The 24,462-nt window shown below is 45.9% G+C and overlaps 1 protein-coding gene across 2 annotated transcripts in view; it reads left to right on the top strand.

The window, feature by feature from the left end:
* Positions 1 to 24,462, top strand: part of FSTL4 (follistatin like 4) — a 2,214,882-nt gene that overhangs the window by 2,152,402 nt on the left and 38,018 nt on the right. For both annotated transcript variants that reach the window (XM_069199198.1, XM_069199197.1), the window contains one exon: positions 8,497 to 8,646. In XM_069199198.1, the coding sequence (XP_069055299.1) occupies positions 8,497 to 8,646 (150 nt within the window). The remainder of the gene's footprint in view (positions 1 to 8,496; positions 8,647 to 24,462) is intronic.

Here is a 24,462-nt window from a genome sequence, read left to right as displayed (position 1 = left end):
AGAAAGGGGAGGTTTAGGCTTGGCAAGTACTTTTAAATGCCAAGTCGAGGTGACAGTGAAACTGCACACACAGGCCTTGCAGTGGCAGGCCTGAGACAAGGAAAAGGGGCTACTTAAGTGGTTGGCACAACCAGTGCTGCAGGCCCACTAGTAGCATTTAATCTACAGGCCCTAGGCACATAGGGTGCACATTACTAGGGGCTTATAAGTAAATTAAATAGTCCAATCAGGTATGATTCAAGGTTACCATGTTTTAAGGGAGAGAGCATATGCACTTTAGCACTGGTTAGCAGTGGTAAAGTGCCCAGAGTCTAAAAGCCAGCAAAAACAGTATCCAAAAAGTGGAGGGAGGCAGGCAAAAAGTTAGGGGTGACCACCCTAAGGCTGTCAGGTCTAACATGTGTCCCCCCCAGCTGAAAGTGGGGAGAGCTACCCGACCTCCTGGGAGCTCTCATCGCTGAGGCGGAAGTATCTGGAGAGACCATCAGCATTGGCGTGGTCAACCCCTGGGCGATGTTCCACCATAAAGTCCATCCCCTGTAGGGAAATGGACCACCTCAAGAGTTTTGGATTCTCACCCCTCATCTGCATGAGCCATCTGAGGGGCCTGTGGTCTGTCTGAACCCGGAAGTGAGTCTCAAACAGGTAGGGTCTTAGCTTCTTCAGTGCCCAGACCACAGCAAAAGCTTCTCTCTCAATAGCACTCCACCTCTGTTCCCGTGGTAATAGCCTTCTGCTAATAAAGACTACTGGTTGGTCTAGGCCCTCCTCATTTAGCTGTGCTAGGACTGCCCCTATGCCATGCTCTGAAGCGTCTGTCTGCACAATAAATTCCTGGGAGTAATCAGGGGTCTTGAGCACGGGGGCCGTGCACATGGCTTCCTTCAGGGAGTCAAAGGCTTTCTGACAAGCCTCTGTCCAATTCACCAACCTAGGTTGTTTCTTGGAAGTGAGTTCTGTCAAGGGTGACACAATGGTACCATAGCCCTTGACAAATCTGCGGTAGTATCCTGTGAGGCCTAAAAAGGCTCTCACCTCAGTCTGAGTTCTAGGTGATTGCCAGGCCTTGATAGTTTCAATCTTGGCCTGGAGTGGCTGCACCTTGCCACCACCCACTAGGTGTCCCAAGTACATCACGGAACCCTGCCCAATCTGGCATTTACTAGCCTTGATGGTCAGGCCTGCCTGTTGCAGGGCCTGAAGCACCTCCTTGAGGTGGAGCAGGTGTTCCTCCCAGCTGGAACTGTAGACAGCTATGTCATCCAGGTAGGCTTCACAGAAGGCATCCTTGCCAGCTAGGACCCCGTTAACCAACCGTTGGAAAGTAGCGGGGGCATTTTTCAATACAAACGGCATCACCCGGAACTGGTAATGGTCATCAGGGGTTGAAAATGCGGATCTTTCTTTAGCCCCCTCAGTCAGGGCGATCTGCCAGTACCCTGATCTAAGATCAAACGTACTCAGGAAGTTGGCAGCGCCCAGCCTGTCAACGAGCTCATCAGCTCGGGGGATGGGGTGAGCATCAGTCCGTGTGACTGAGTTGAGACCCCGGTAGTCCACACAGAACCGGAGTTCTGGCTTCGCACCTGGGGCAGTAGCCTTAGTGACTAACACCACTGGGCTGGCCCAGGGACTACTGGAATTCTCGATAACCCTTAGAGCTAACATCTTGGAGACCTCCTCCTTGATGCTGGCCTTCACCTTATCCGATAACCTGTAAATTTTGTTCTTCACAGGGAGACTGTCTACGGTGTCAATGTCATGAACACAGAGGTGGGTCAGTCCAGGAGTAAGGGAGAACTGGGGGGAGAACTGCTCCAACAGCTCATAGCAGTCTCCTTTCTGGTTTAGAGTCTGGGAGTCAGAAAGAATGACCCCGTTCACTGACCCATCACCTTCTTGGGCAGAGAGGAGGTCGGGGAGAGGTTCACTCTCCTCTTCCATTCCTTCATCTGTGACCAGAAGCATGTTGATCTCAGACCTCTCAAAATGAGCCTTTAGTCGGTTAACATGGAGCACCCTTAGGGGGTTCCTAGGGGTTTGGAGGTCCACTAGGTAAGTGACCTCCCCTTTCCGCTCCTTTACTTCAAATGGGCCAGACCAGCGGTCCTGGAGAGCTCTAGGCTCTACTGGCTCCATTACCCACACTTTGTCTCCAGGTTGAAACTCTACCAGGGTGGCATTCTGGTCATACCAGCATTTCATTACCTCTTGACTGGCCTCAAGGTTACTTTGGGCCTCTTTCCAGAAGCGGGTCATCTGGTTGCGGAGGGCCAACATGTAGCTGACCACGTCCTGAGGGGGTGCCTTTGAAGCTTTCTCCAACCCCTCCTTGACAATGCTTAAGGGTCCCCTGACAAGGTACCCATAGAGAAGCTCAAAGGGACTGAACCCTACCGCCCTCTGGGGGACCTCTCTGTAAGCAAAGAGAAGGCATGGTAAGAGGACGTCCCACTTACGCCTCATGGCCTCAGGGAGGCCACCAATCATGCCTTTCAAGGTCTTGTTGAATCTCTCCACAAGACCATTAGACTGGGGGGGATAGGGTGTGGTGAACTTGTAGGTTACACCACACGCATCCCACAGAGACTTCATGTATGCAGACATGAAGTTAGTGCCTCTGTCAGACACTATCTCCTTGGGGAATCCCACACGGGTAAATATCCCCATCAGAGTTCTGGTCACCACCGGTGCAGTTACGGTCCTCAGAGGGATTGCCTCTGGGTAACGGGTGGCATGGTCCACCAAAACCAGGATGAACCTGTTGCCTAAGGCAGTTTTGGGGTCCAATGGACCAACAATGTGGATGCCCACCCTTTTAAAGGGGGTGCCAACGACAGGAAGTGGAATCAGGGGGGTTTTAACCCTTTTTCCTGCTTTACCACTGGCCTGGAAGGTAGGACAAGATCTGCAGAACTTATCTGAGTTTGTCCTCATTCTGGGCCAATAAAAGTGGGTGACAAGCCTGTCAAAGGTCTTGCCTTGCCCCAAATGTCCTGCCAGGGGAATGTTGTGAGCCAGGCCCAGTAGGAAGGTTTGGTAACACTGGAGGACCACCAGCGTACGTGCTGCCCCAAAGGCCGGAACCTTAGGCTCACTGTAGAGGAGATCATTCTCCCAGTATATGTGGTGATCGCCAGAGGCTTCACCTGCTGCCTGGTCTGAGGCTTGTTTCCTCAAACCTTCCAGAGTGGGACATTCTTTCTGCGCCTTGCAGAATTCCTCCCTGGTGGGTCCACCCTCAACTTGCCAGCCAGCAAGCTCAGGTAAGTCACCTAGGGTGGCAATGTCTTCCCCAGTTGGCTCGGGAGCCTCCTCCTCAGGAGCCCCGTCAGCCACTGCGGGAACTTCTGGGGCAGGTTTCCCGCTCCCCTTGCCCCTCCTCTTGGCAGCTCTCTGGGCCATTGTTCCAGGCTCCAGGCGCCCTTGTCTTCCCTCTCGGTCAGCCATGGACCGTGTGGTCATGCAGACCCACTCAGGTAATCCTAACATCTCCAGGTGAGACCTGAGCTCCACTTCTTTCCAAGCAGTATGCTCAAGATCATTGCCTAACAGACAATCTACAGGCATGGCAGGACTCACAGCTACTTTCAGAGTACCAGAGACCTCCCCCCACTCAAAGGGAACCAGAACCACCGGTAGGTGACTCTCACGATTGTCAGCGACTTTGACCTGGTGGAATGTATTAGGGACTATCTGCTCTGTTGACACCAGCTGAATCTTGATAGTAGTCATACTGGCTCCTGTGTAACGCAGAGCCTCCACCTTCTGCCCATCAATGGTGACCCACTGCCTGTACTTGGAAGTATTTTGGGGCATGTGGGCTTTGGGCACCATTTCTCCTTCTCCCAGGGACGCTAGGGAAATCTCTACCTGTTCCCCAAAGCTATCTGGGTCCATCTCCCCCCCGAGCGCTACACTAGTCAACCCAGGTGTCTGTCTGGTAGTGGACGGTGCCCTCTTGGAGCACTGGGGGTCGCCTTTATAGTGACCATACTGGTAACACTCCATGCATTTGGGGTTGGATTTTCCTGACCTATCATATGTCCCTGGCTTTTTCCCAAATCTGGAAAAGGAAGGGTTGCCACCCCCTCCCTGGGAATTCTTTTGGGGGCCTTTGGAGAGTTCCTTATCTGTAAGTTTATCTCCCCCCTCTTTCTTCTGTTGGGAACCCTGACCACCTTTGTGGGTGTCCCCCCCAGGTACCTTCTTGGACACTCTGGTGCTAACCCAGAGGTCCGCCTCCTCAGCAAGCTTCCTGGGATCAGTCAGCTTACTATCCACTAAGTGCTGGCGCAACTCTGTATAAGTAGTATTAAGCATATGCTCTCTCAGAATCAAGTCATATAACCCTTTATAATCATCTACTTTGTTGCCCCGCACCCATCCATTCAGTGCCTTACTGGAAAAGTCAAAGAAATCTACCCATGTTTGTGTGGTTTGTTTGGTGCTGTCCCTGAACCTCTGACGGTATCCCTCAGGGGTCAATCCAAACTTGGCAAGTAAAGTGGCTTTCAGAAGTGGGTATGTGTTTTGATCAGGTTGATCCAATGTGAGAAGTGTGTCCCTCCCCAATGGCGGCACATAATCCCACATAGCTACCCCCCCATTGCCCCTCAGGAACCTCATGAGCCCTTAGTGCAACTTCATAAGCAGCTAACCATTTATCTATGTCATCTCCCACCACAAAACTAGGCACCACATTTTGGGGTATACGAACCTTCTTTTCTCCAGCAGGTCCTGTCTGTATGCTGCCACCATTATTGCTGGATTCAGACTGTCTCGCCTTGATCTCCAGCTCCTTGAAACTCAGTTCATGAGCTAACAATAGTTTATTTTCAGCCAAAGCTCTCTCAGCCTCCACCTGTTTGGCTGCTCTTTCAGCTTCAGCTTGTTTGGCTTCTCTTTCAGCTTCAATTTGCTTGGCGGCTCTTTCAGCCTCAGCTTGCTTGGCTTCTCTCTCGGCCCTTCTTTCCTCCTGTTGAGCCTCAATTTTCAGTTTTGTCATTTGCAATTGGAACTCCCTTTCCTCTCTCCTTTCCTCTGCGGTCAGGCTTTGCACAGAGACACTGCTCCCTGGTCTGGAAGGGGGCACAATTGCAGTGGTAACATCATCCACAGATAGCAACAAATCCTCTGAGGGGCTATTTCCTGGCTCCTCTTCCTCATCATTCTCTTCTAAATGGGCTTCTGCCCAGGCCCTCAGCGCCACTTGAAAGTCCTCCTTTTTGGAGGCCCCTTGGGTGGGTACCCTCATTGCCCTGCAGAACCCTCTTAGCTGTTTGACCGTACATGTATCCAACAGGACTAGGTCAAAGTCTCCCATTTGAGACCCAGTCAGAGACATATTGAGTGAGGATTTAGTTTTTGAAAATTGTCAGGAAGAAAAAAACGAAATTTTGCAAAAAGAGATAAAAATCAAGTTGACCTTCAACTGTGGGTAGGTAGTGAAATACTTAGCTACTGTATGTCACTGCACAAACACAAGTCCTATCCTCACCGCTGATCACCAATGTTAGAAATGGGGTTTTTGGTTGGCAGTCAGGTTACCCCCTGTCCAAGCAAAAGCCCTCACTCTAGTCAGGGTAAGTCACACACAATCCAAGATTATCCTGTGCCCACCCTCTGGTAGCTTGGCACGAGCAGTCAGGCTTAACTTAGAAGGCAATGTGTAAAGTATTTGTGCAATAAATCATACAATACCACCATATAGCACCACAAAAATACACCACACAGTGTTTAGAAAAATATATAATATTTATCAGGATAATTGTAGGTCAAAACGAATAAAGTTGCAATGTGAATTTGTAGAGATATCACTGAAAAGTGATATAAAGTGTCTTAAGTCTTTAAAAAGCAAACAAAGTCTCTTTCAAGCACAAAGTACCTGGTTTGGGGTGGAAAATCTCCACAGAGGGCCACAGAAGAAGAGATACATGGAAAAAGGGTGTGTGCGTCGATTTCTCCCCAGCACACACGGACTTGCGTTGTTATTTTTCACGCGGGGAAGTCGTGCATCGTTTTCAAGGCACGCGGACAGTCTCTTTCTGTGGATCGCGGGGATTACCATATGTCCCGGGTCTGTGCGTGGATTTTCCTGCTTGTTTTCCGGCTGCGCGTCGTTCTGCGGGGCTGCGCGTCAAAATTTCGATCTGACGCCAGGCGTTGCGTCGATTTCTCCTCTGGAGGTCGGGCGGCGGTGTCCTTGTGAAGCCGTGCGTCGAAGTTCCGGTCGTCCCGAAGGCGACGCGCCGATCAGCGTCGGTGTGCGGCGTTTTTCTCGCCGCGGAACAATCTGTGCGTCAAAAATGTTGTCGCACGGAGCGTCCAAGTGAAAAAGAGAAGTCTTTTTTGGTCCTGAGACTTCAAGGAACAGGAGGCAAGCTCTATCCAAGCCCTTGGAGAGCACTTTCACAGCCAGACAAGAGTTCAGCAAGGCAGCAGGCCAACAGCAAGGCCACAGACCTTTGTAGAAAGCAGACAGGTGAGTCCTTTGAGCAGCCAGGCAGTTCTTCTTGGCAGGATGTAGTTTCTGGTTCAGGTTTCTTCTCCAGCAAGTGTCTGATGAGGTAGGGCAGAGGCCCTGTTTTATACCCAAATGTGCCTTTGAAGTGGGGGAGACTTCTAAGAGTGGCTAAGAAATGCACCAGGTCCCCTTTCAGTTCAATCCTGTCTGCCAGGGTCCCAGTAGGGGGTGTGGCAGTCTTTTGTGTGAGAGCAGGCCCTCCACCCTCCCAGCACAGGAAGACCCATTCAAAATGCAGATGTATGCAAGTGAGGCTGAGTACCCTGTGTTTGGGGTGTGTCTGAGTGAATGCACAAGGAGCTGTCAACTAAGCCCAGCCAGACGTGGATTGTAAGGCACAGAAGGATTTAAGTGCAAAGAAATGCTCACTTTCTAAAAGTGGCATTTCTAGGATAGTAATATTAAATCCAACTTCACCAGTCAGCAGGATTTTATATTACCATTCTGGCCATACTAAATATGACCTTCCTACTCCTTTCAGATCAGCAGCTACCACTTCAATACTGTATGATGGCAGCCCCAATGTTAGCCTATGAAGGGAGCAGGCCTCACAGTAGTGCAAAAACGAATTTAGGAGTTTTACTCTACCAGGACATGTAAACTACCCAGGTACATGTCCTGCCTTTCACCCACACAGCACCCTGCTCTAGGGGTTACCTAGGGCACACATTAGCGGTGACTTATATGTGGAGAAAGGGGAGGTTTAGGCTTGGCAAGTACTTTTAAATGCCAAGTTGAGGTGACAGTGAAACTGCACACACAGGCCTTGCAGTGGCAGGCCTGAGACAAGGAAAAGGGGCTACTTAAGTGGTTGGCACAACCAGTGCTGCAGGCCCACTAGTAGCATTTAATCTACAGGCCCTAGGCACATAGGGTGCACATTACTAGGGGCTTATAAGTAAATTAAATAGTCCAATCAGGTATGATTCAAGGTTACCATGTTTTAAGGGAGAGAGCATATGCACTTTAGCACTGGTTAGCAGTGGTAAAGTGCGCAGAGTCTAAAAGCCAGCAAAAACAGTATCCAAAAAGTGGAGGGAGGCAGGCAAAAAGTTAGGGGTGACCACCCTAAGGCTGTCAGGTCTAACACAAACTAAATGCAAATTGCGAGTCGCAAAACAGAATGTTGTACACCTGGCCCGAAATTTACTGATAAAATGATATGTCCAAGGGGTGATGATAACTGGGAGTATTTCCTCTTTGTTGCTTGCGAGGGCAAAATGTTTTTAAACAGTAAACCTGTTTGCTGTAGGCGATTACAAAATAATAATATTTGCCAGACAGCGCAGCCTTCCTCTTTCAAGTTGGCTAAAAGAAACGATCCTTTCAAAGCGATGACCAAACAAATTAGAATCAAACATTCAAAGTCAATCCTTGGGTGTAATATCTAGTGAATTGTACATTTCACAGAGAAGAGTAAACATGTAACAGGTTAGCTTTAAGAATGAATTTACCACAGAGATTCAACGTCATAGAGAAAGGTAGGCAGATATAGCCATGCCAACATAAATATGCACAGCACCAGATGGAGGCTCTATCAAGCGGAAATAAATCAAGTGGTACCTTTAGAGTTGCTTGGTTTTCACAATCTGTGGCGATCTTGGTTTAAAAGAAGTATTGCTCCTTCTGCCGTCGTCTCTGTTAGGTCATTTTCAATCCATGCTAAAGTGGGTTAGGCGCGTGGTTTATTTTACTTTTTTTCTTTATTAGACGTTCTCTGGTAAGTGGACAATATTATATTTTATGTTCCAGTTTAAAAGGAGCATTTCCTTCAGTTATAGACACAACATAAATAGACAACAAAATGTATTTAATAATGAAGATAATAATAATAACGACGAGAACGAGCATGATTGCCGACAAAGGGGCGAGAATGCACCATTCCACTGGATTATTTACAATGTTCTAGATTTTCGGCATGAGAAATGGACCACGGTAAAACATGAACTTTCCCCTCCTTTCTCTTTCAGGAGCCAATCTGCCCCAGCGACGACTCAGGCTCTGCCCCACCCTGCCACTGGGCTTCGGCTGTCAATGTCAGAGACAAGTATATCTACGTGGCTCAGCCCAGGCAGAACCGTGTTTTGATCATTGACATCCAGACTCAAAAAGTCAAGCAGGTACCTGAGGCTCAAAGTTTGAAACTTCAGTTTTTTTCAGATTCTCAACACACCTATGAGTACTATATTTGGCATGGCAGTCTTCCAGTGAGTGTTCGAGATGTATAGAATGTTTTTTATTTTGTTTTGAAAAGTTTATAACATATTTTTTTTTTTCATTTTTACTCACATTGTGTAAAGCACATCCCTTGTCCTAGTGAGCAGCAGTGACATGTTCTACTGAGGTCAGGGATTACTTGCTGATGCTCCAGGGCTGGTAAAGGACAGATGGATCTTAAGATAAGACGACTAGAAATACAATCAGTACAGATGGAGCAAAGCCATTTGTACAAACAGTGAGACAGAGGTTGGGGAGGTTTGGCCGAAAATGGCAGATGAAGGAAGTAGGAAGGGGTTTCTGCTTTTCTGAAGGTCAGGAGACTGATGTCATTCTCAAATTACGGAATCAGTTTCAGACCGTTGGGGGAGGGATGGGATATGTTTCTTTTTTTTTGTTTGTTTTTTTTTTTGCTTCATTGCCTTGAGCATCTCCAGTTTCATTAAGTTTGTGCAGCAGTGACATAGGCCCTCATTCTGACCTTGGCGGGCGGCGGAGGCCGCCCGCCAAAGTCCCGCCGTCAGATTACCGTTCCGCGGTCGAAAGACCGCGGCGGTAATTCTGACTTTCCCGCTGGGCTGGCGGGCGGTCGCCTTCAGACCGCCCGCCAGCCCAGCGGGAAAGAGGCTTCCACGATGAAGCCGGCTCGGAATCGAGCCGGCGGAGTGGAAGCTGTGCGACGGGTGCAGTTGCACCCGTCGCGTATTTCACTGTCTGCGCAGCAGACAGTGAAATACATGTAGGGGCCCTCTTACGGGGGCCCCTGCAATGCCCATGCCAGTGGCATGGGCACTGCAGGGGCCCCCAGGGGCCCCGCGACCCCCCCTACCGCCATCCGGATCCCGGCGGTCCGACCGCCGGGATCTGGATGGCGGTAGGGGGGGTCGGAATCCCCGCGGCGGTGCAGCAAGCTGCGCCGCCGCGGAGGATTCAATGGGGCGGCGGTACACTGGCGGGACCCCGCCAGTGGTGCCGGTCCGACCGCGGCTTTACCGCCGCGGTCGGAATCCCCATTGGAGCACCGCCGGCCTGTCGGCGGTGCTCCCGCGGTCCTCCGCCCTGGCGGTCAAAGACCGCCAGGGTCAGAATGAGGGCCATAGTTGCCTACAGAAAGCCTCTTTTATGCTTTGTGGAACTGAATCATAAATAGCTAAATATAAGGAAAACTGCAGATGTGCTTTGCATTTTGTCCTTATATTCTAACCTTGATCCCTGTGGTCGGTAAAGGGCAGCGGGTTTTAGCTAAAAAATACCCGCATGAAAAGAAGTAGAGAAAGTGATGTATCTTTACTCCTCGGTTTCTCCCTATTTTCCATTTAACCCCAAAGTATGAAAAAGGGAGAATCTCTAGCTTGAGGTCCTGGGACTGCTTTTATAAACTGATAACTTTGAGCTGGTAATTGTTTGCTAAACTGTACATGAGAAATTTAGTTTTGCACTCTAAAATACAAGTGCCTTAAACATAAAACCATTTTTAATCGCTGTTCCACTATGTCGAAGGCACGCCTTGCAAACATGCTATGCTTTAAAGTTCATGACTTCACATTTTAATTTTGAAAGATGGAAGGCTTCGTCGGGATTTGAACTCCCGTCCTTTCAGCACAAATATAGGGCCTGATTCTAACTTTGGAGGACGGTGTTAAACCGTCCCAAAAGTGGCGGATATACCACCTACCGTATTACGAGTCCATTATATCCTATGGAACTCGTAATACGGTAGGTGGTATATCCGCCACTTTTGGGACGGTTTAACACCGTCCTCCAAAGTTAGAATCAGGCCCATAGTCTGTTGGCAAGCTTATTCAGCTTCCTGGCAACTTACTCAGCCATTGTGCCGGTACCTAAAAAGAACTCATTCATATATCATAAGTGAAACATTTGTAGGGCATGTTTTCTACCTCCCCTGCCAATGCTGGAGAAGATCTGACAGTTGTGCGAGCATTCTGTGGACCACCACAAACTACCTCATTCTTTATAAACGTGGTTATTAAAGATTGCGGTTCCACATTATCCACCCATGGCAGTCAGAAAACCTGCAACAATGGATGACGCAAGGGAACAATGCGGTGGCAATAAAAACCACAAATGAAGCTGAGAGAAAGAGACATTTTTTTATCTGGATGGTCTAGTGTCATGGCCTGGCTACAATGTCATTTAAACCTGATGCGTGCCAGAAGCGGGGGGCGCTGCAGATGTTCAAACGTTGGGTTAAAAGGTCATGCATTGATCAGCGGTGAAGGGAGAGGCTGGTTTGAAGATGGAATTCAAAGGGTTAAGTGGCAATTAAGGGCACCAGTGGAATATTTCTTTCTGGAAAAATCTAAATTTCTGCTCTGGGCATATTAAAAGGTACTTTTCTCATATGTTTTTTTTATATTTTTTTTTATCAAGGATTCAAATAAAATCCATTGGTTGTCGAATATTTAAGGGTAGCACATACCCCGTCTCCATGCTTGAAGGCAGGATCGTTTAAATGATTTTTGTATTGCAATTTATTATCTGATTACCGCAGAATGAACATACATCTTTCACAACCTGCAGTAGGCAATACTGACCCCATCAGACACAAAAATAATTGTCTAGAATTGATAGCACATATTTGATTTGATGTGGTCTTTGTAAAAATATATTTCTAATAGCATGAATTGCAGAGCACTACATCCTAACTAACACACCTTTAACAGCCACCACAATACTTCTCTCCCAAAAATCCTGAAAACTGGGACTCAACACAGACATGCTACCATGCTACTCTCAATTTTCACAGACACACGCAATCACTGCATAGGCGCTCATATTGCAACTTGGGGTCACACTAAAGCCAACACAGATCATGGTCTTCTGGTGAACAATTACAAAACCTTAAAAGCAGGATCGGACTGGGACAGAAAGTAGGCCTGGCCCCAAAATAAAAGTGATCCCCATTAGACAATCTAATTGCTAAAAAAGTGTCCCACATTTGCAGACTGTATTCTTTTATCTTGCTTAAGGTAAGGTAATGTTTGTGTTAATATAAGGGAAATTAATAGTAACAATCACTGACTAAGCCAACAGGTCTAGTATTGCCTGCCAGCATTTTCGCTTTATTAATGCTTTTTTGTCATTAGTTTTTGGAAAAATGTATTGTTGGGGAAGCTTCTGTGCCCGCAATAAAAATAAAAAAAAATAATAGCTAAAGGCAAAAATATATTTTTTAGTATCAAAAAGCAGATTTGCCATAGTATTCCCTGACACTTAAAGGAACCTTTGTGTGTGGGTGTGCACTATGTGAAAAAGCAGAATGCTGTTACGGTGAAGTTAGCCAGTGGCTGAAGTGGGATGACTCATTGCCACATGCTGTATGCTGTATGGGGAGGAAGAAAAATGGGAATGACACAATAACAGATCAATGAATAAAGAGGGATGGCTGAAAGCCCATATAGGAAAGTATAAGGCAGAGCAGAGGTGTAGTGAGGCAATATACAGAAAACCATGTTAACAGTGACATTTTTATCTGTGGGTCCAATTGGGAAAGACAGCAATTTATGAATGTGTTGCAGTCCTCTGTAAATATCTGACATGCATGAAACTCTTTCTTGAAAGTACTGCTGTTATTGGTGGCAAGTCACCAGGATTCTGAACGTTGTTTGAAGGACCTTGTCTATAAGTTGACCAACTAAATTTTAAAATTCTAACTCAGCATGAGATTTTAAAAATAAAAGTGTTTATGCAGTGTTTTAGTTGCTAAAATATAACTGATGAGATCTGACTAAGAACGCTATGTCTCACCAGGTGTGACAGAAATACATTAGTTGCTATATTCCAGAAACTAACCACAAGTCTCCACTCAGTACTCAATGTTTGCAATGTAGCTGATTTCAAAGAAAGCAGGTGGCCAATTGGTCTAGATACTAAATTGCAGTTTTTTATTTCTAGGGTAGGTCACTACAGGTAAAATTTAGGAGTGAATAGCTAAATTAACATTTCTTAGATGCAGTAGACCACATGCCTCCTTTCAGTTCATTGAGTAAATCTACACAGATGACATAGGGCACTGTTAGCATTCTGCATAACCACTCACAAGAGACTATACTTAGCAAATCAGAACTGATACAGGTACCTTACAGTGTGTCACTGTAAATATTTTACACTCTCAGCACTAGTATGCTGTTCTGACTCAACAACAAGCTATTGTAATGTTTGCAGTGTATGTAATGAGAGTGGAATGAAGACTTTCTGAACAAGTACCGGGTGACTGAGATGAGGTCAGTAGATCTCAGACCACAAAAGAAGTAAACCTAAACAGGTAGTCTAAAAAACAACACTGAGGGTGAAAAACCAGTATAAATGCATTCCCAAACTCTATCAGGATGCAATTCCTGTCCTTTGGCAATAGTTAACCAATTCAATGAGATTCTCTGGGAAACTGCTGGGATGTGTAGCTTCTCAGGAAGGTCCATTTAGTTTCTAGTGATTCCAAACTTGAGGTGTTAGTTGTCTTATAGAGGACCAGCTCCAGACAACCATCAACAAGCACATTGGTCTGTCTTCCCATCCTCTTCCCCATTCTGCTGATTGGGATCTAATCTTGCATTTGTTTGAGTATAGTTTAGAGAGAACATTCACCAGAAGCAGTTTTAGAGGAGAAGAACATCTTTACCAGTGAGAAAGGAATGAAGAACGTTTGATGCGTGTACCAGTCTCCACCCTTAGCTGAGACTTACTAATCACAGCTAGAGAAGCCATCTTCCTGATTTACTGTCAAAGTAGGATACTCTTCTTCTGTTAGTGCCTTTCAGTTTGGAGTCTGGTGCGCCAAGAGGGATTAGTTCTAGTAGAAGTGTTCTCTAAAAGGATAGAGAGGACATGAAGGAATTGGAGAGAGACTGTTTTATGAATGCTCTGCTCCAAGATGCACACATAAAAAACGTGGTATGGGTCAACAATTGATCGCACATGTTATAATGGTGCTGGGACATGGTCATGTGTCAATCAGGCTTAAATGCTCCATAATAAGGGGACCTGCTTCTGCTGTTGATCTTGGCTTTAGGGATCTCAAGTCTGGAAAAGCCCAGCTGTGAGAATTGAGCACCACTCAACTCAATAGGGGCGAATCTCCACACCCGTCTGTCAAATTGTGCAAATTAGAGTCCTCTGACACCACCTTATTCTCAGAGCTTTTTTGACTGCGTAAAATATCTTTACCCCAAAATGTTGTAAGTGTGATCCAAGGCCCTGATTCCATGTTTGTCCATAACTGAAAACAACTGCACAGTGAAAATTTCCAACCTCTATTAAATCCAGAATGAGCCCAACTATTCCATGCCCTTATATTCTACACTAGCAGTTTGATATGACTCAGGTCCCCTGTCCAGTGCTAAAAATGCAAAAACATATACCTGAAAGCTGCCATTTTCTGGAATATTTTGAAATTCGCCCTGAGTGTTGAGGAATAACTGACAGAAACAATCTTTCCGATGGTATTTCCTCGAAACCCTGACATAAAAATGCTAGAGAAAGACTGGAGCACTGTTCTGAATTTAACAGGTCGTGTGTTGGTGCAGCACACCTCCAATTTAGTCTTTGTATGAGAAAGTTTGTCCTGAGATTACCACCACTGGACAGGAATACGTGTTAAGAACAATTTTAAGTATGAGGGTAATATTTCCACTAAGCAAATTCCCTATAGCCAACGTTGCAGCGTCCTTTGAAAGTTGACCTTAGAGTTTAAAGTCGGTCCCATTATAAACACATATTGTGGCCAATATAAGCTTCCTTGCTTTCCTAGGATTTCCATTTCACTTACATATATTCATAATACTTCTGTGCCCACGTTGGCCCCGTTGACCTCAAATGAAAAGAGCCGTACTTATTTTTATGTATTTTGCTATCTTATGTATTTCTTTTTTTTTTTTAAAGTAATTTGATAATATTTGTTTAGCTGCTTTTAGAAACTTGGTTTACGCCGTACATCGTTTATTCGTTTAACTATATTGCTTTTGGAATTGCTGCTATGCAAGAGTAAGAGCCTGGTTTAGATTTTTGAGGACGTGTTACTCCATCCCAACAGTGATGGATAGTCCCTCCGTTGAAATATAAATCCCATTATAGCCTAGGGGATTTACATTTTGGTGGACGGGCTATCCATCACCGTTGTGATGGAGTAACCTGTCCACTGAAATCTAAAACAGGTCCTGAAGGCCTGATTTAGATCTTGGTGGGCCGGTTACCCCATAACAACAGTAACAAATATCCTGTCTGCTGAAATTAGGTGTGATTTCAGCTAATCTAAAAAGAGTAAAATTTGCAATCACCACATTACTAGCCCAAAGGTATTTTTTAAAACTTGGCTAGGGTAAGCAAATTACACTCCTTAAATTAGCCTGTGCTTGCCCTTTGGTAGCTTGGCACAGAGAAGTCAGGTTTAACGGAAGAGACAAAGTATAAAGTATTTGTGCAACACACACACACAGTAACACAGTGAAAACACCACAAAAGACTCTACTCCAATTTAGAACAGTAGGGCATATGTATCAGAGTAAAACAAGACAAAAATGACAAAAATCCAATCAGTAGAAGTTGAGATATTAATTTTACAAGATTACATGTAAAATAGTGCTTAGAAGTCACTAGTGGTCAAAAGGTTACTTGAGGTCATGAAAGACCAGTGCAAATTCAAAGTTCAGGCTGACCGTGATGGAGGATCGACTGGCTACAGAACCCACGCAGTGTCTGCTGAAAGAGCACGTTTGATGGAGCCAAGCGTCTACGTCAATGGCACAATGCATCGCTATTTTCCACGCAGTTGGGGGACTGCGTCATCATCGAGCTCCACTAAAGTGAAGGCAATGCGCCGTCATTGAACTGTGCTGAGCGTCATCATAAAGTCACACAGAAAGTGAATTCACCAGTGTCAAAGGAACGATCCGGAGAAAGTTTACATGCACTCGAAGTGATGCACTGGTTTTTGTAGGAATCAGCTGCAGAACCCACTTCTGAGGCCCAGGACTGGAGAGGGGCACATTAGGCAAGTGTAGGACTCGCAGATGGCAAAGTCCAGCAGCACCAGGAGATTTGCAAACAGTCTTTGATGTCCCTGAGACTGCTGAAGAACAGGAATCATGCCCTTAGAGATACCCTGGTCAGCAAGATGGGTCCAGCCCTTGTCTTGAGCAGGGCAGAGATCAGCAGGCAACAGGGCAGCTTAGCAATGCAGAGAAGCAGTTCCTTGGAACTGTCAGCCCAGCCAGAGTGATAGTCTTTATAGCACAGCAGTCTTTACTCCAGCAGACTTCTTCTCAGGACTGCAGTGATCTTATTTTAGGGGGTCAGAACCCAATACTTATACCCAAAAGCAACTTGATGGGGGGATGACTTCAAAGGATCTCTTTGAAGTGCAAAGTTCCCCTTTCGTTCCAGCCCTGGCTCCAGACTATCAGTTGCGGTTAATCAGCCCTTTGTGTGGGGGCTCAGGCTACTAGCCTTTGAAGTGTAAGTATGAGTCCTTCCCAAGCTCCCTGTCCACGAAGACCCATCGGTATGTAGAAGAATGCCGATACAGTTGAGTGTCCTGTGTTGTGGCTGTCTGGAGGGAATGCACAAATGTAGCTATGACCCAGCCCAGTCCAGTTTCTGCCAGCCTGCCACAACCAGACAAGTTTTTGGTCACATGGGGAGAGTGCCTTTGTCACTCTGTGGCCAGGAACAAAGCCTGTACTGGGTGGAGGTGCTGCTCACCTCCCCCTGCAGGAACTGTAACACCTGGCGGTGAGCCTCAAAGGCTCATGCCTTTTGTTACAGCACCCAAGGGCATCCCAGCTAGTGGAAATGCCTGCCCCTCCGGGCACTGCCCCCACTTTTGGCGGCAAGGCTGGAGGAGATAATTAGAAAAACAAGGAGGAGTAACCCACCAGTCAGGACAGCCCATAAGGTGTCATGAGCTGAGGTGACCCATGCCTTTAGAAATCCTCCATCTTGAGATTGGAGGATTCCCCCAATATGATTAGGGACTTGCTCCCCTCAGGGAGGAAGTACAAAAGAGGGTGTAGCCACCCTCCCGGACAGTAGCCATTGGCTACTGTCCTCCTGACCTAAACACACCCCTAAATTTAGTATTTAGGGGCACCCCAGAACCCAGGAAATCAGATTCTTGCAACCTACACAAATAAGAAGGACTGCTGACCTGAAAGCCCTGCAGAGATGACAGAGACGACAACTGACTTGGCCCCAGCCCTACTGGCCTGTCTCCAGACTCAAAGAACCTGCACAGCGATGCATCCGACAGGGACCAGCGACCTCTGAAGCCTCAGAATACTGCCCTGAACCGAAGGACAAAGAAACTCCCGAGAACAGCGGCACTGTTCAAAAACAGCAACAACTTTGCAAGTTTCAAAGACTTCACTCTTTCCGCCGGAAGCGTGAGACTTCACACTCTGCACCCGACGCCGCCGGCCCAAGCTCCAGAGAACTAACACTGCAGGGAGGACTTCCAGGCGACTCTGACCTCGTGAGTAACCTGAGACGACCCCCCTGGAACCCCACAGCGACGCATGCAGAGAGGATCCAGAGGCTCCCCCTGACTGCGATTGCCTGGAACAAAGAACCTGACGCCTGGACCAAGCACTGCACCCTCAGGCCCCAGGACCAGAAGGAACCAAACTACAGTGCAGACGTGACCATCAGGCGACCCTCTGCTGTGCCATGCCTGCACCGCTAGAGTGACCCCCGGGTCCCTCCTTTGATTCCTATTGAAAACCCGACGCCTGATAAGCACACTGCACCTGGCCGCCCCTGTGCCGCTGAGGGTGTGGTTTGTGTGCCTACTTGTGTCCCCCCAGTGCTCTACAAAACCTCCCTGGTCTGCCCTCCATAGATGCAGGTACTTACCTGTTGGCAGACTGCAACTGGAGCACCCCTGTTCTCCATAGGCGCCTATGTGTTTTGGGCCCTCCTTTGACCTCTGCACCTGACCGGCCCTGTGTTGTTGGTGCAGTGACTTTGGGGTTGCCCCCAACGGTGGGCTGCCTATGCCCAGGAACTTGAACTTGTAAGTGCCTTACTTACCTGAAAAACTAACCAATACTTACCTCTCCCAGGAACTGTTGATTTTTGCACTGTGCCCACTTTTAAAAGAGCTTATTGCCATTCTAACTAAAACTGTGTATGTTACTGCACTAATTCACAGTTCCTTACTTACCTGTGTGGAGTACCTTGCATTTTATGTATTTACTTCAAATCTTGAATCTTGTGGTTCTAAAATAAATTAAGAAAATATATTTTTCTAAAGAAAAACTATTGGCCTGGAGTTAAGTCTTTGAGTGTGTGTTCCTCATTTATTGCGTGTGTGTGTACAAGTGCTTAACACTACCCTCTGATAAGCCTACTGCTCGACCACACTACCATAAAATAGAGCATTAGAATTATCTAATTTTGCCACTATCTTAACTGTAAGGGGAACCCTTGGACTCTGTGCACACTATCTCTTACTTTGAGATAGTATATACAGAGCCAACTTCCTACACACCTTCTCACCAACATTGGCCTTCTAGATACATACACGGTGGCACTTCCCTGATCTCCCTTGTACCGAAGCCTCCTCATCAAGCTCCAAAGTTTGGGAGACTACTGGCCTTACAAGTGTAGGCATACAAGAATTGATTGACTTTAATTCGCCAAGAATCTCCATAAATATACCAGCCTCCACTCACAAGGACTCACTTTTCGAGAGGGATGATTCAAACAGTCCATGCAATATTTTCTGCATTAGAAGGAGAATGTCCAATATCGGTCAAGGACCAGACAGTAAAAAGTCAATATTTGCTGCATAGGTGTCCAAAGTCCCTTGGTCACCTCTAGGAGGTGATGCGCCTGCCAGAACAGACGTTAACAACAATGCTCTCCTGGGCAGTCTATTATCGAGTATATCCCTACTGCTTTTATTCCCCTCTGTACCCCCGACTGCCGCAGACTCCTCTTGTGAGCTCGCAAAGCTCAGTTCTGTAGGACGGAGCAGACCGGGAGAGAAGGAAAGTCAGGGGTGCAACATTTCAGTACTTTCTATCCAGTCTAGAACCTCCTTTTCCTGGGTGTCTCAAGTATCTTTGGGAGACGACCTAGCGGGGCAGCCACTTGTCCCACCTTTACAGAATCATCTACCGTTATAGCCCTGAAGTGCTTTTCCACAAAGTAATTTGTTGACATTGTCTGGATTTTTGCTGAGGATCGCACATTTCTGAGTACGGGAGAATGTTCTGGACCAACGTGCTCGGTTGATCCTGTCATGAAGGCGAGATGATCTAGGGGCTAAGAGTGTCTCTGAATTCAGATATACTGACTATCACACACCGTTATTTTTGTTTACTTTGTGAATTCAGCGGGGGCTTGAGGCCTCTTTTCTACTGGGGAGGCATCCATGGTCAGCCTTATCAGAGGTGTCAGGTGTTTTAAAAGAAAAAAACACTTAAAAAAAATGTTTGCAGAGAGTTCACTTGCCTCCTCCTCCTGCTCGAAGTGACCATAGCCATGCTAAGGCGCATCTGCCACCACCCTTTATTGCCATTTTCCTGAAGGCCGCAGAACTCAAGGTATAAGCCTTTTCTATGCCCCCTCTCCTTATTTCAGTTTTCATTGGGGAGCAGTGATGCTGCCACTTCTGCTGCAGCGGTACCCTCCAGGACCTCCAGACCTGCCTGGACCTTTACTGATCGGGCCCTTTCCGAGTTGTGTACGCATTACATCAGCCGCCAGTACTGCGGAGACCCCATTTAGCTTCAGCAAAAAGGAGAAAGCTCCAGTTGTGCCAGCCGTGGAGTGAAGCCGCAGCGTGACGGGCACCATGAGACACATCCTGTCAGCAGGGAACACGATGCGGCTCCGTCTAACGGGCGGGAACGAGCAAGCGCGTGTGTACAGCGCAGCACATCATGCGTTGAGAGGAGGAACCCACTCTACTCCTACCCTGCTCTTCACCTCAATGTTGCTCTGTTTTAGGAAAAAGCTGAAGACTCACCTCTGTGAAGAGCATTACTGCCCAGAACTCAGTTTCCTCTCCTATTACACGTTGACATTAGAATTTCACCATGTACAGCAATCCGCTGTCTTTGGGCAACAAATACATATACATACAACCTATATCACTGTTATCTATAGTACGGGGTGCGTGGATACCATATTGAAATTGACAGCACCCTTGTAAAGATGGTTTAAGTCCTTCGACCTTGAATCCACCTTCTAAAAAGACTAATATTTTTCAGAAAGTAGGCACTTGTAATGTCCAAGTTTCACTCTCTATGATATCTCCCAGATATTGACTACACGCTCTTCAGTCTCTGAGCTGCATTAATAGTCATGCATAACTTATTGTGAACTGGAACTCCATCAATCATCAAAGAAAGACGAATAGCTGACACTGTGATGTGGACTACGGCCTTGGCAGCGTTGTAGCTTTTGTGTGATACTCGAATGACCTGTGCCGAAAACGTTGTCTTGGTTTTGCACGTCTCCCGTTGTGCATTTTCTCCAAAGCAGTTAGTTTCTGTAGACTAAGCAGTGGACGTTAATGATGTTCATCTTAAAACACTGGTGAGCAGACTGCTGAAATCGTAAAAATCACTTCACGGTGCAGTACTGCTCAAGAGCCTTGACCACATCAGTGTTCGGCCTTACGTCACTACGTCATTCGCTTAGCACAGCAGCAATAGATCACCTCACGGCGTACCCTTCCCTGTGCTATAGGCGCATTAAAGCATGTCAGAGCGCGAGCCTCCCTGCTCCAAAGCAGCTAATGATATTACTGCACGCGCGTCCCTCTTGTTCGACATCAGCAATATCGCAGCTAACAGAATCCCTTTTCATGCCTCCAGGGAGTTGAAGGGTTTATGAGCTTCTGTCAATAGCCAGTGCTCTATTATAGATTTTCTTGGTAGCACTTTCAATTAGTAAATCACGGGCCATACCGGAACTTTACCATCTGCACAGACACATTATTTGAAGTGTTTCAGGTTGGATGGGTGTTTCACTCAGTAAAAGATGTTGCAAATTAATATAATTAGTGTATTGTTTACATAAAATAAATGTCTCTCCTTTAGAATATGACAAATATCTGAGCCATTCATTGGATTGAGGGAGCAAACACGTTCTTTTACAAATCCAAACTTTTCACAAAATGCTCATCAATGGATTTCCCAATGTAGAATTACACCAGTGTGGTACCACAAAATCATGGTTTTAGTCTCGACCTACAAAACATTGAATCTATGATCTCAACAATGAAAACTATACCGTCCATAAATGCAACAAGGGTACATTTATACATGAGTCAAGACTTTGCGAATGTAAATTTGTATTTTAACAAGTTTGCATGTGGAACATTTTGTGGAAAATGTCTTTAATACACCACCTCCACTAGCTATAGGGGAGTTCTCTACCTATCCCAACCCAGATAGAAATTACATTTGTCCTTGAAAGAACCTCTCCCTGTCCCTATACTTATTTGGAACATGCCTTCCACAGATTTGTGCATAACCACAAATTCAGCACAGCTGTGTATGTACCTCTGAGACATCAGCCAGATCGTCAAAAAATACTTTTACAGGGTACTGATGAAGAGGGAACACTCGCCAACCTAGTGGTTTGGTAAGGAGAGGGATTTCTCCATGGGGAATAAACTGCCATGTAGAGAGAATAATTTCAAAATGCTAATGCAGTTCTATACCACAGGAGTGCATAAATATATGCTTGATAGATTCATTTGTGTATGAATGATTACAACTAGGAATAACATGTAATACGTAAAGAATTACTGAAATACTTTGTGCAACTGACACTATCACAGATTCCTGGAAGGATTTCTGAAATCCTTGTGGATTCCATGATAGTTTGGAATTTACTGTAAATATTGATACACCTGCATTTCGAGTAAGGGCCAGAGTTGAGGGTGTGGTAAAGGCAGCAGCCATCATATTGGATGGGCCCTAACGTTCTACAATACTCTGCTTGCTAAATCGTGCACCATTCTTCATCACGCCTGCCAGGGGGGAATAACTATGGTCCTAGTGATGCTCCCTGATTCTTGGATGCCATCCATGCCCTGCTTCTGACCAAAACAGCAGGCGAGGTCACAGGGTGGGCCATGCAGTGACCTTCTAGTTGTCTTTGTACCAGGCTGGCACATAGCCCCAGACAGGAATGACGCCCAGTGAAGAATAAGACTAGAGTGATTCACATCTGGTGCTGACAGAAAGATGTGGCATAGAAAAGGATATGAGACAGAGGCCCTGAAGGGGAGAAGATGCCCTCCACATTAGTTTGAATACCTGGAGTGAGGCTGCTTGAGTGTTGTGGTGGGTCTCTAAGCTCAGTACTAAAAAGGGAGAGCAAGAAAGATAGTGTGAAAGCCTGTCTTAGTCACAGGGTTCTGATGAGGGAAAGTGGGTGACAGAGGCAAAGTCAGGGTCTGACTGGCTGAAGTGAACTGATAGAGGTGCAGGTCAGAGGTACAGGTGTACATCTAGTCGTTCCATCTCCTCCGCCCATATGAAAGGGGAAGCATTCAAGGCTGCACTTAGGGGAAACTCAAGTCACACCATTGTAGTAGAGAAAAATAAAGACTTAGCACTCTAAAGACTAGAATACTGAGCTCCAATTAGAATGTGTCTCTACCAGTGATGCTTTCCTACTGGGAAAAATAAAATTCAATACAGAGACCTACCACCAGCTTGTTTGAGACACAGCGACACTGACATTAATGATCTCACAGAGATGGATTTATGAGATTAAGACAAAAACTGGCACGTTTCTGCATTTGCGAGCTAAAAGGAAGCCTCCCTACAGAAGGATCTGGGATTTGAAAAACATTGCAGGCGCACTGGTGTCTAACACCGTCCAAGCTGCTGTACTAATGATAAAATACTATAACTTCCTTTAGAAACTTGAACTCTGTCAGAAAAATAACTAGCTTCTCCTCTGATTCAATGTCTCCAATTCCAGAGGCTAAAAACAGAGAATCATGCGGAGGTAGAACTCCTGCTCACTGAAGACGAGCTTGCAGATGCTGTGTAGGACAAGCAGTCCAGAAAGACATCTGATCTCAACAGTTTACCTCTGGAATTTTTCAAACACTTTGCCTTCCTTACATCACCACATCTGCCTAGGAGCGAGGAGGTTAGACTGGTGGGTGCCTTTTCTGAAGACTATGAAAGAGCGAAAATCCCAATCCTGCTTAAACCTGGAAGGCCTTAAATGTTTGCATTTCGTATTGCCCAATTTACCCCATTTAATACAGAAACCGAAATTCTAGCTTAGGTTCTCACCAGTCAGCCAGTTAAGGTAGTAAACACACTCATTCACCATGATCAATTTTGACTTATGCCAGGCAGATTACAAAACACTGCATTTGGCAGGTACCAATGGAACTAGCATGAATACACATATTTCCTGTTCCTTGTGCATTGAAGCTTATTGTCTCTAAAAAGGCTTTTGACTCCCTGGTATGAGGGTTCTTGCATCAAATTCTTGACAAGGTGAACTTCAGGGCACTATGTATTTCAAACATTAACTTGCTCCACAATAGTCCATGGGCCCAGTTTTGAGTTAATTGTGTAATGTCCTCTCCCTTAAATATGTTGGAAGAGTACATGAAGGAATGAACCCTCTGGCCTCTGTTGCTTGTACTAGCTATCGATCCACTCAGGACATGGATCCGATGCAGCTCACTGGAGTAGACCTTCTAGTGGGAGAGTGACATTGAAGATCACAATTATAAAAAGACAACATGCATCTTTTCATGTGCTACCCATGATGGACTGGGCAGTGAGTAATGGAAATTCTAAACTATTTAACTTGTAACCCTGAGGTTGCGGGTGAACCAGGGCAAGTCCTGATCCGACTTCATGAGTATTCTACACTACTGGCTGGCTGGTAGGTAACTGACCATTTAAACTACAAATGTCAGATACCTTGACATTCACTTTGCTCCCAAAGTCAAAAGGTGTGGCAAAAGGTGTTTGGAGCTCATTATGATACCCCTATAGGAGGTGACAGAGTGAGATATCCAGGCTGGACCAGACTATGAATCACTTTAATTGTCAGTGTTCTATTGTACAAAATTATACTACTCCCCGGGCTCATTTATATGCTTCAAAACTACCCATATGCTAATCTCAGAAATTTTGGGGATAAAATACAATCAGGCAAGTGAAGTTTTATTTCAGCACACAGGAGTTTGCTTGTTGCTTGAGTAGGGTTTCACCCCCTCAACCAGTAACCCAGTTTCTTACAAATGGGATCTCATGTCAAACATTGAAGCAAGGGAACATTTCGGCCCATATTTATACTTTTTTTGCGCCATATTCGTCTCATTTTTTGATGCAAAGCGGTGCAAACTTGCAAAATACAATTGTATTTTGTAAGTTTGTCCCGTTTTTGGATCAAAAAGCAGTGCATATGTGGCGCTAAAAAGTATAAATATGGGCCTTCATGTTTAAATATAGTGTTAATTGATGAATTTACATTTCACATAATTATGCATACTTTCACATATTTTTTGCTGAACTTTTACATAATTTTCAGCAAGTTACACAATTTATGTACATCCATAGTTTGGGGTGTTTGGCAGTTCACCTGCTATCCACACTGATTTTTTAGCAAAGGGGCTTGATAAGTCTAAGAGTTTTACCAATTCAGTGTCCACAGAAATTGTGATATTACATATTGACCAAGATTTCTACCAGCCAGCCATTTCA

Source organism: Pleurodeles waltl, chromosome 7 (genome assembly GCF_031143425.1).
Source record: "Pleurodeles waltl isolate 20211129_DDA chromosome 7, aPleWal1.hap1.20221129, whole genome shotgun sequence".
Lineage (NCBI taxonomy): Eukaryota > Metazoa > Chordata > Amphibia > Caudata > Salamandridae > Pleurodeles > Pleurodeles waltl.
This window is presented reverse-complemented; position numbering and strand designations above follow the sequence as displayed.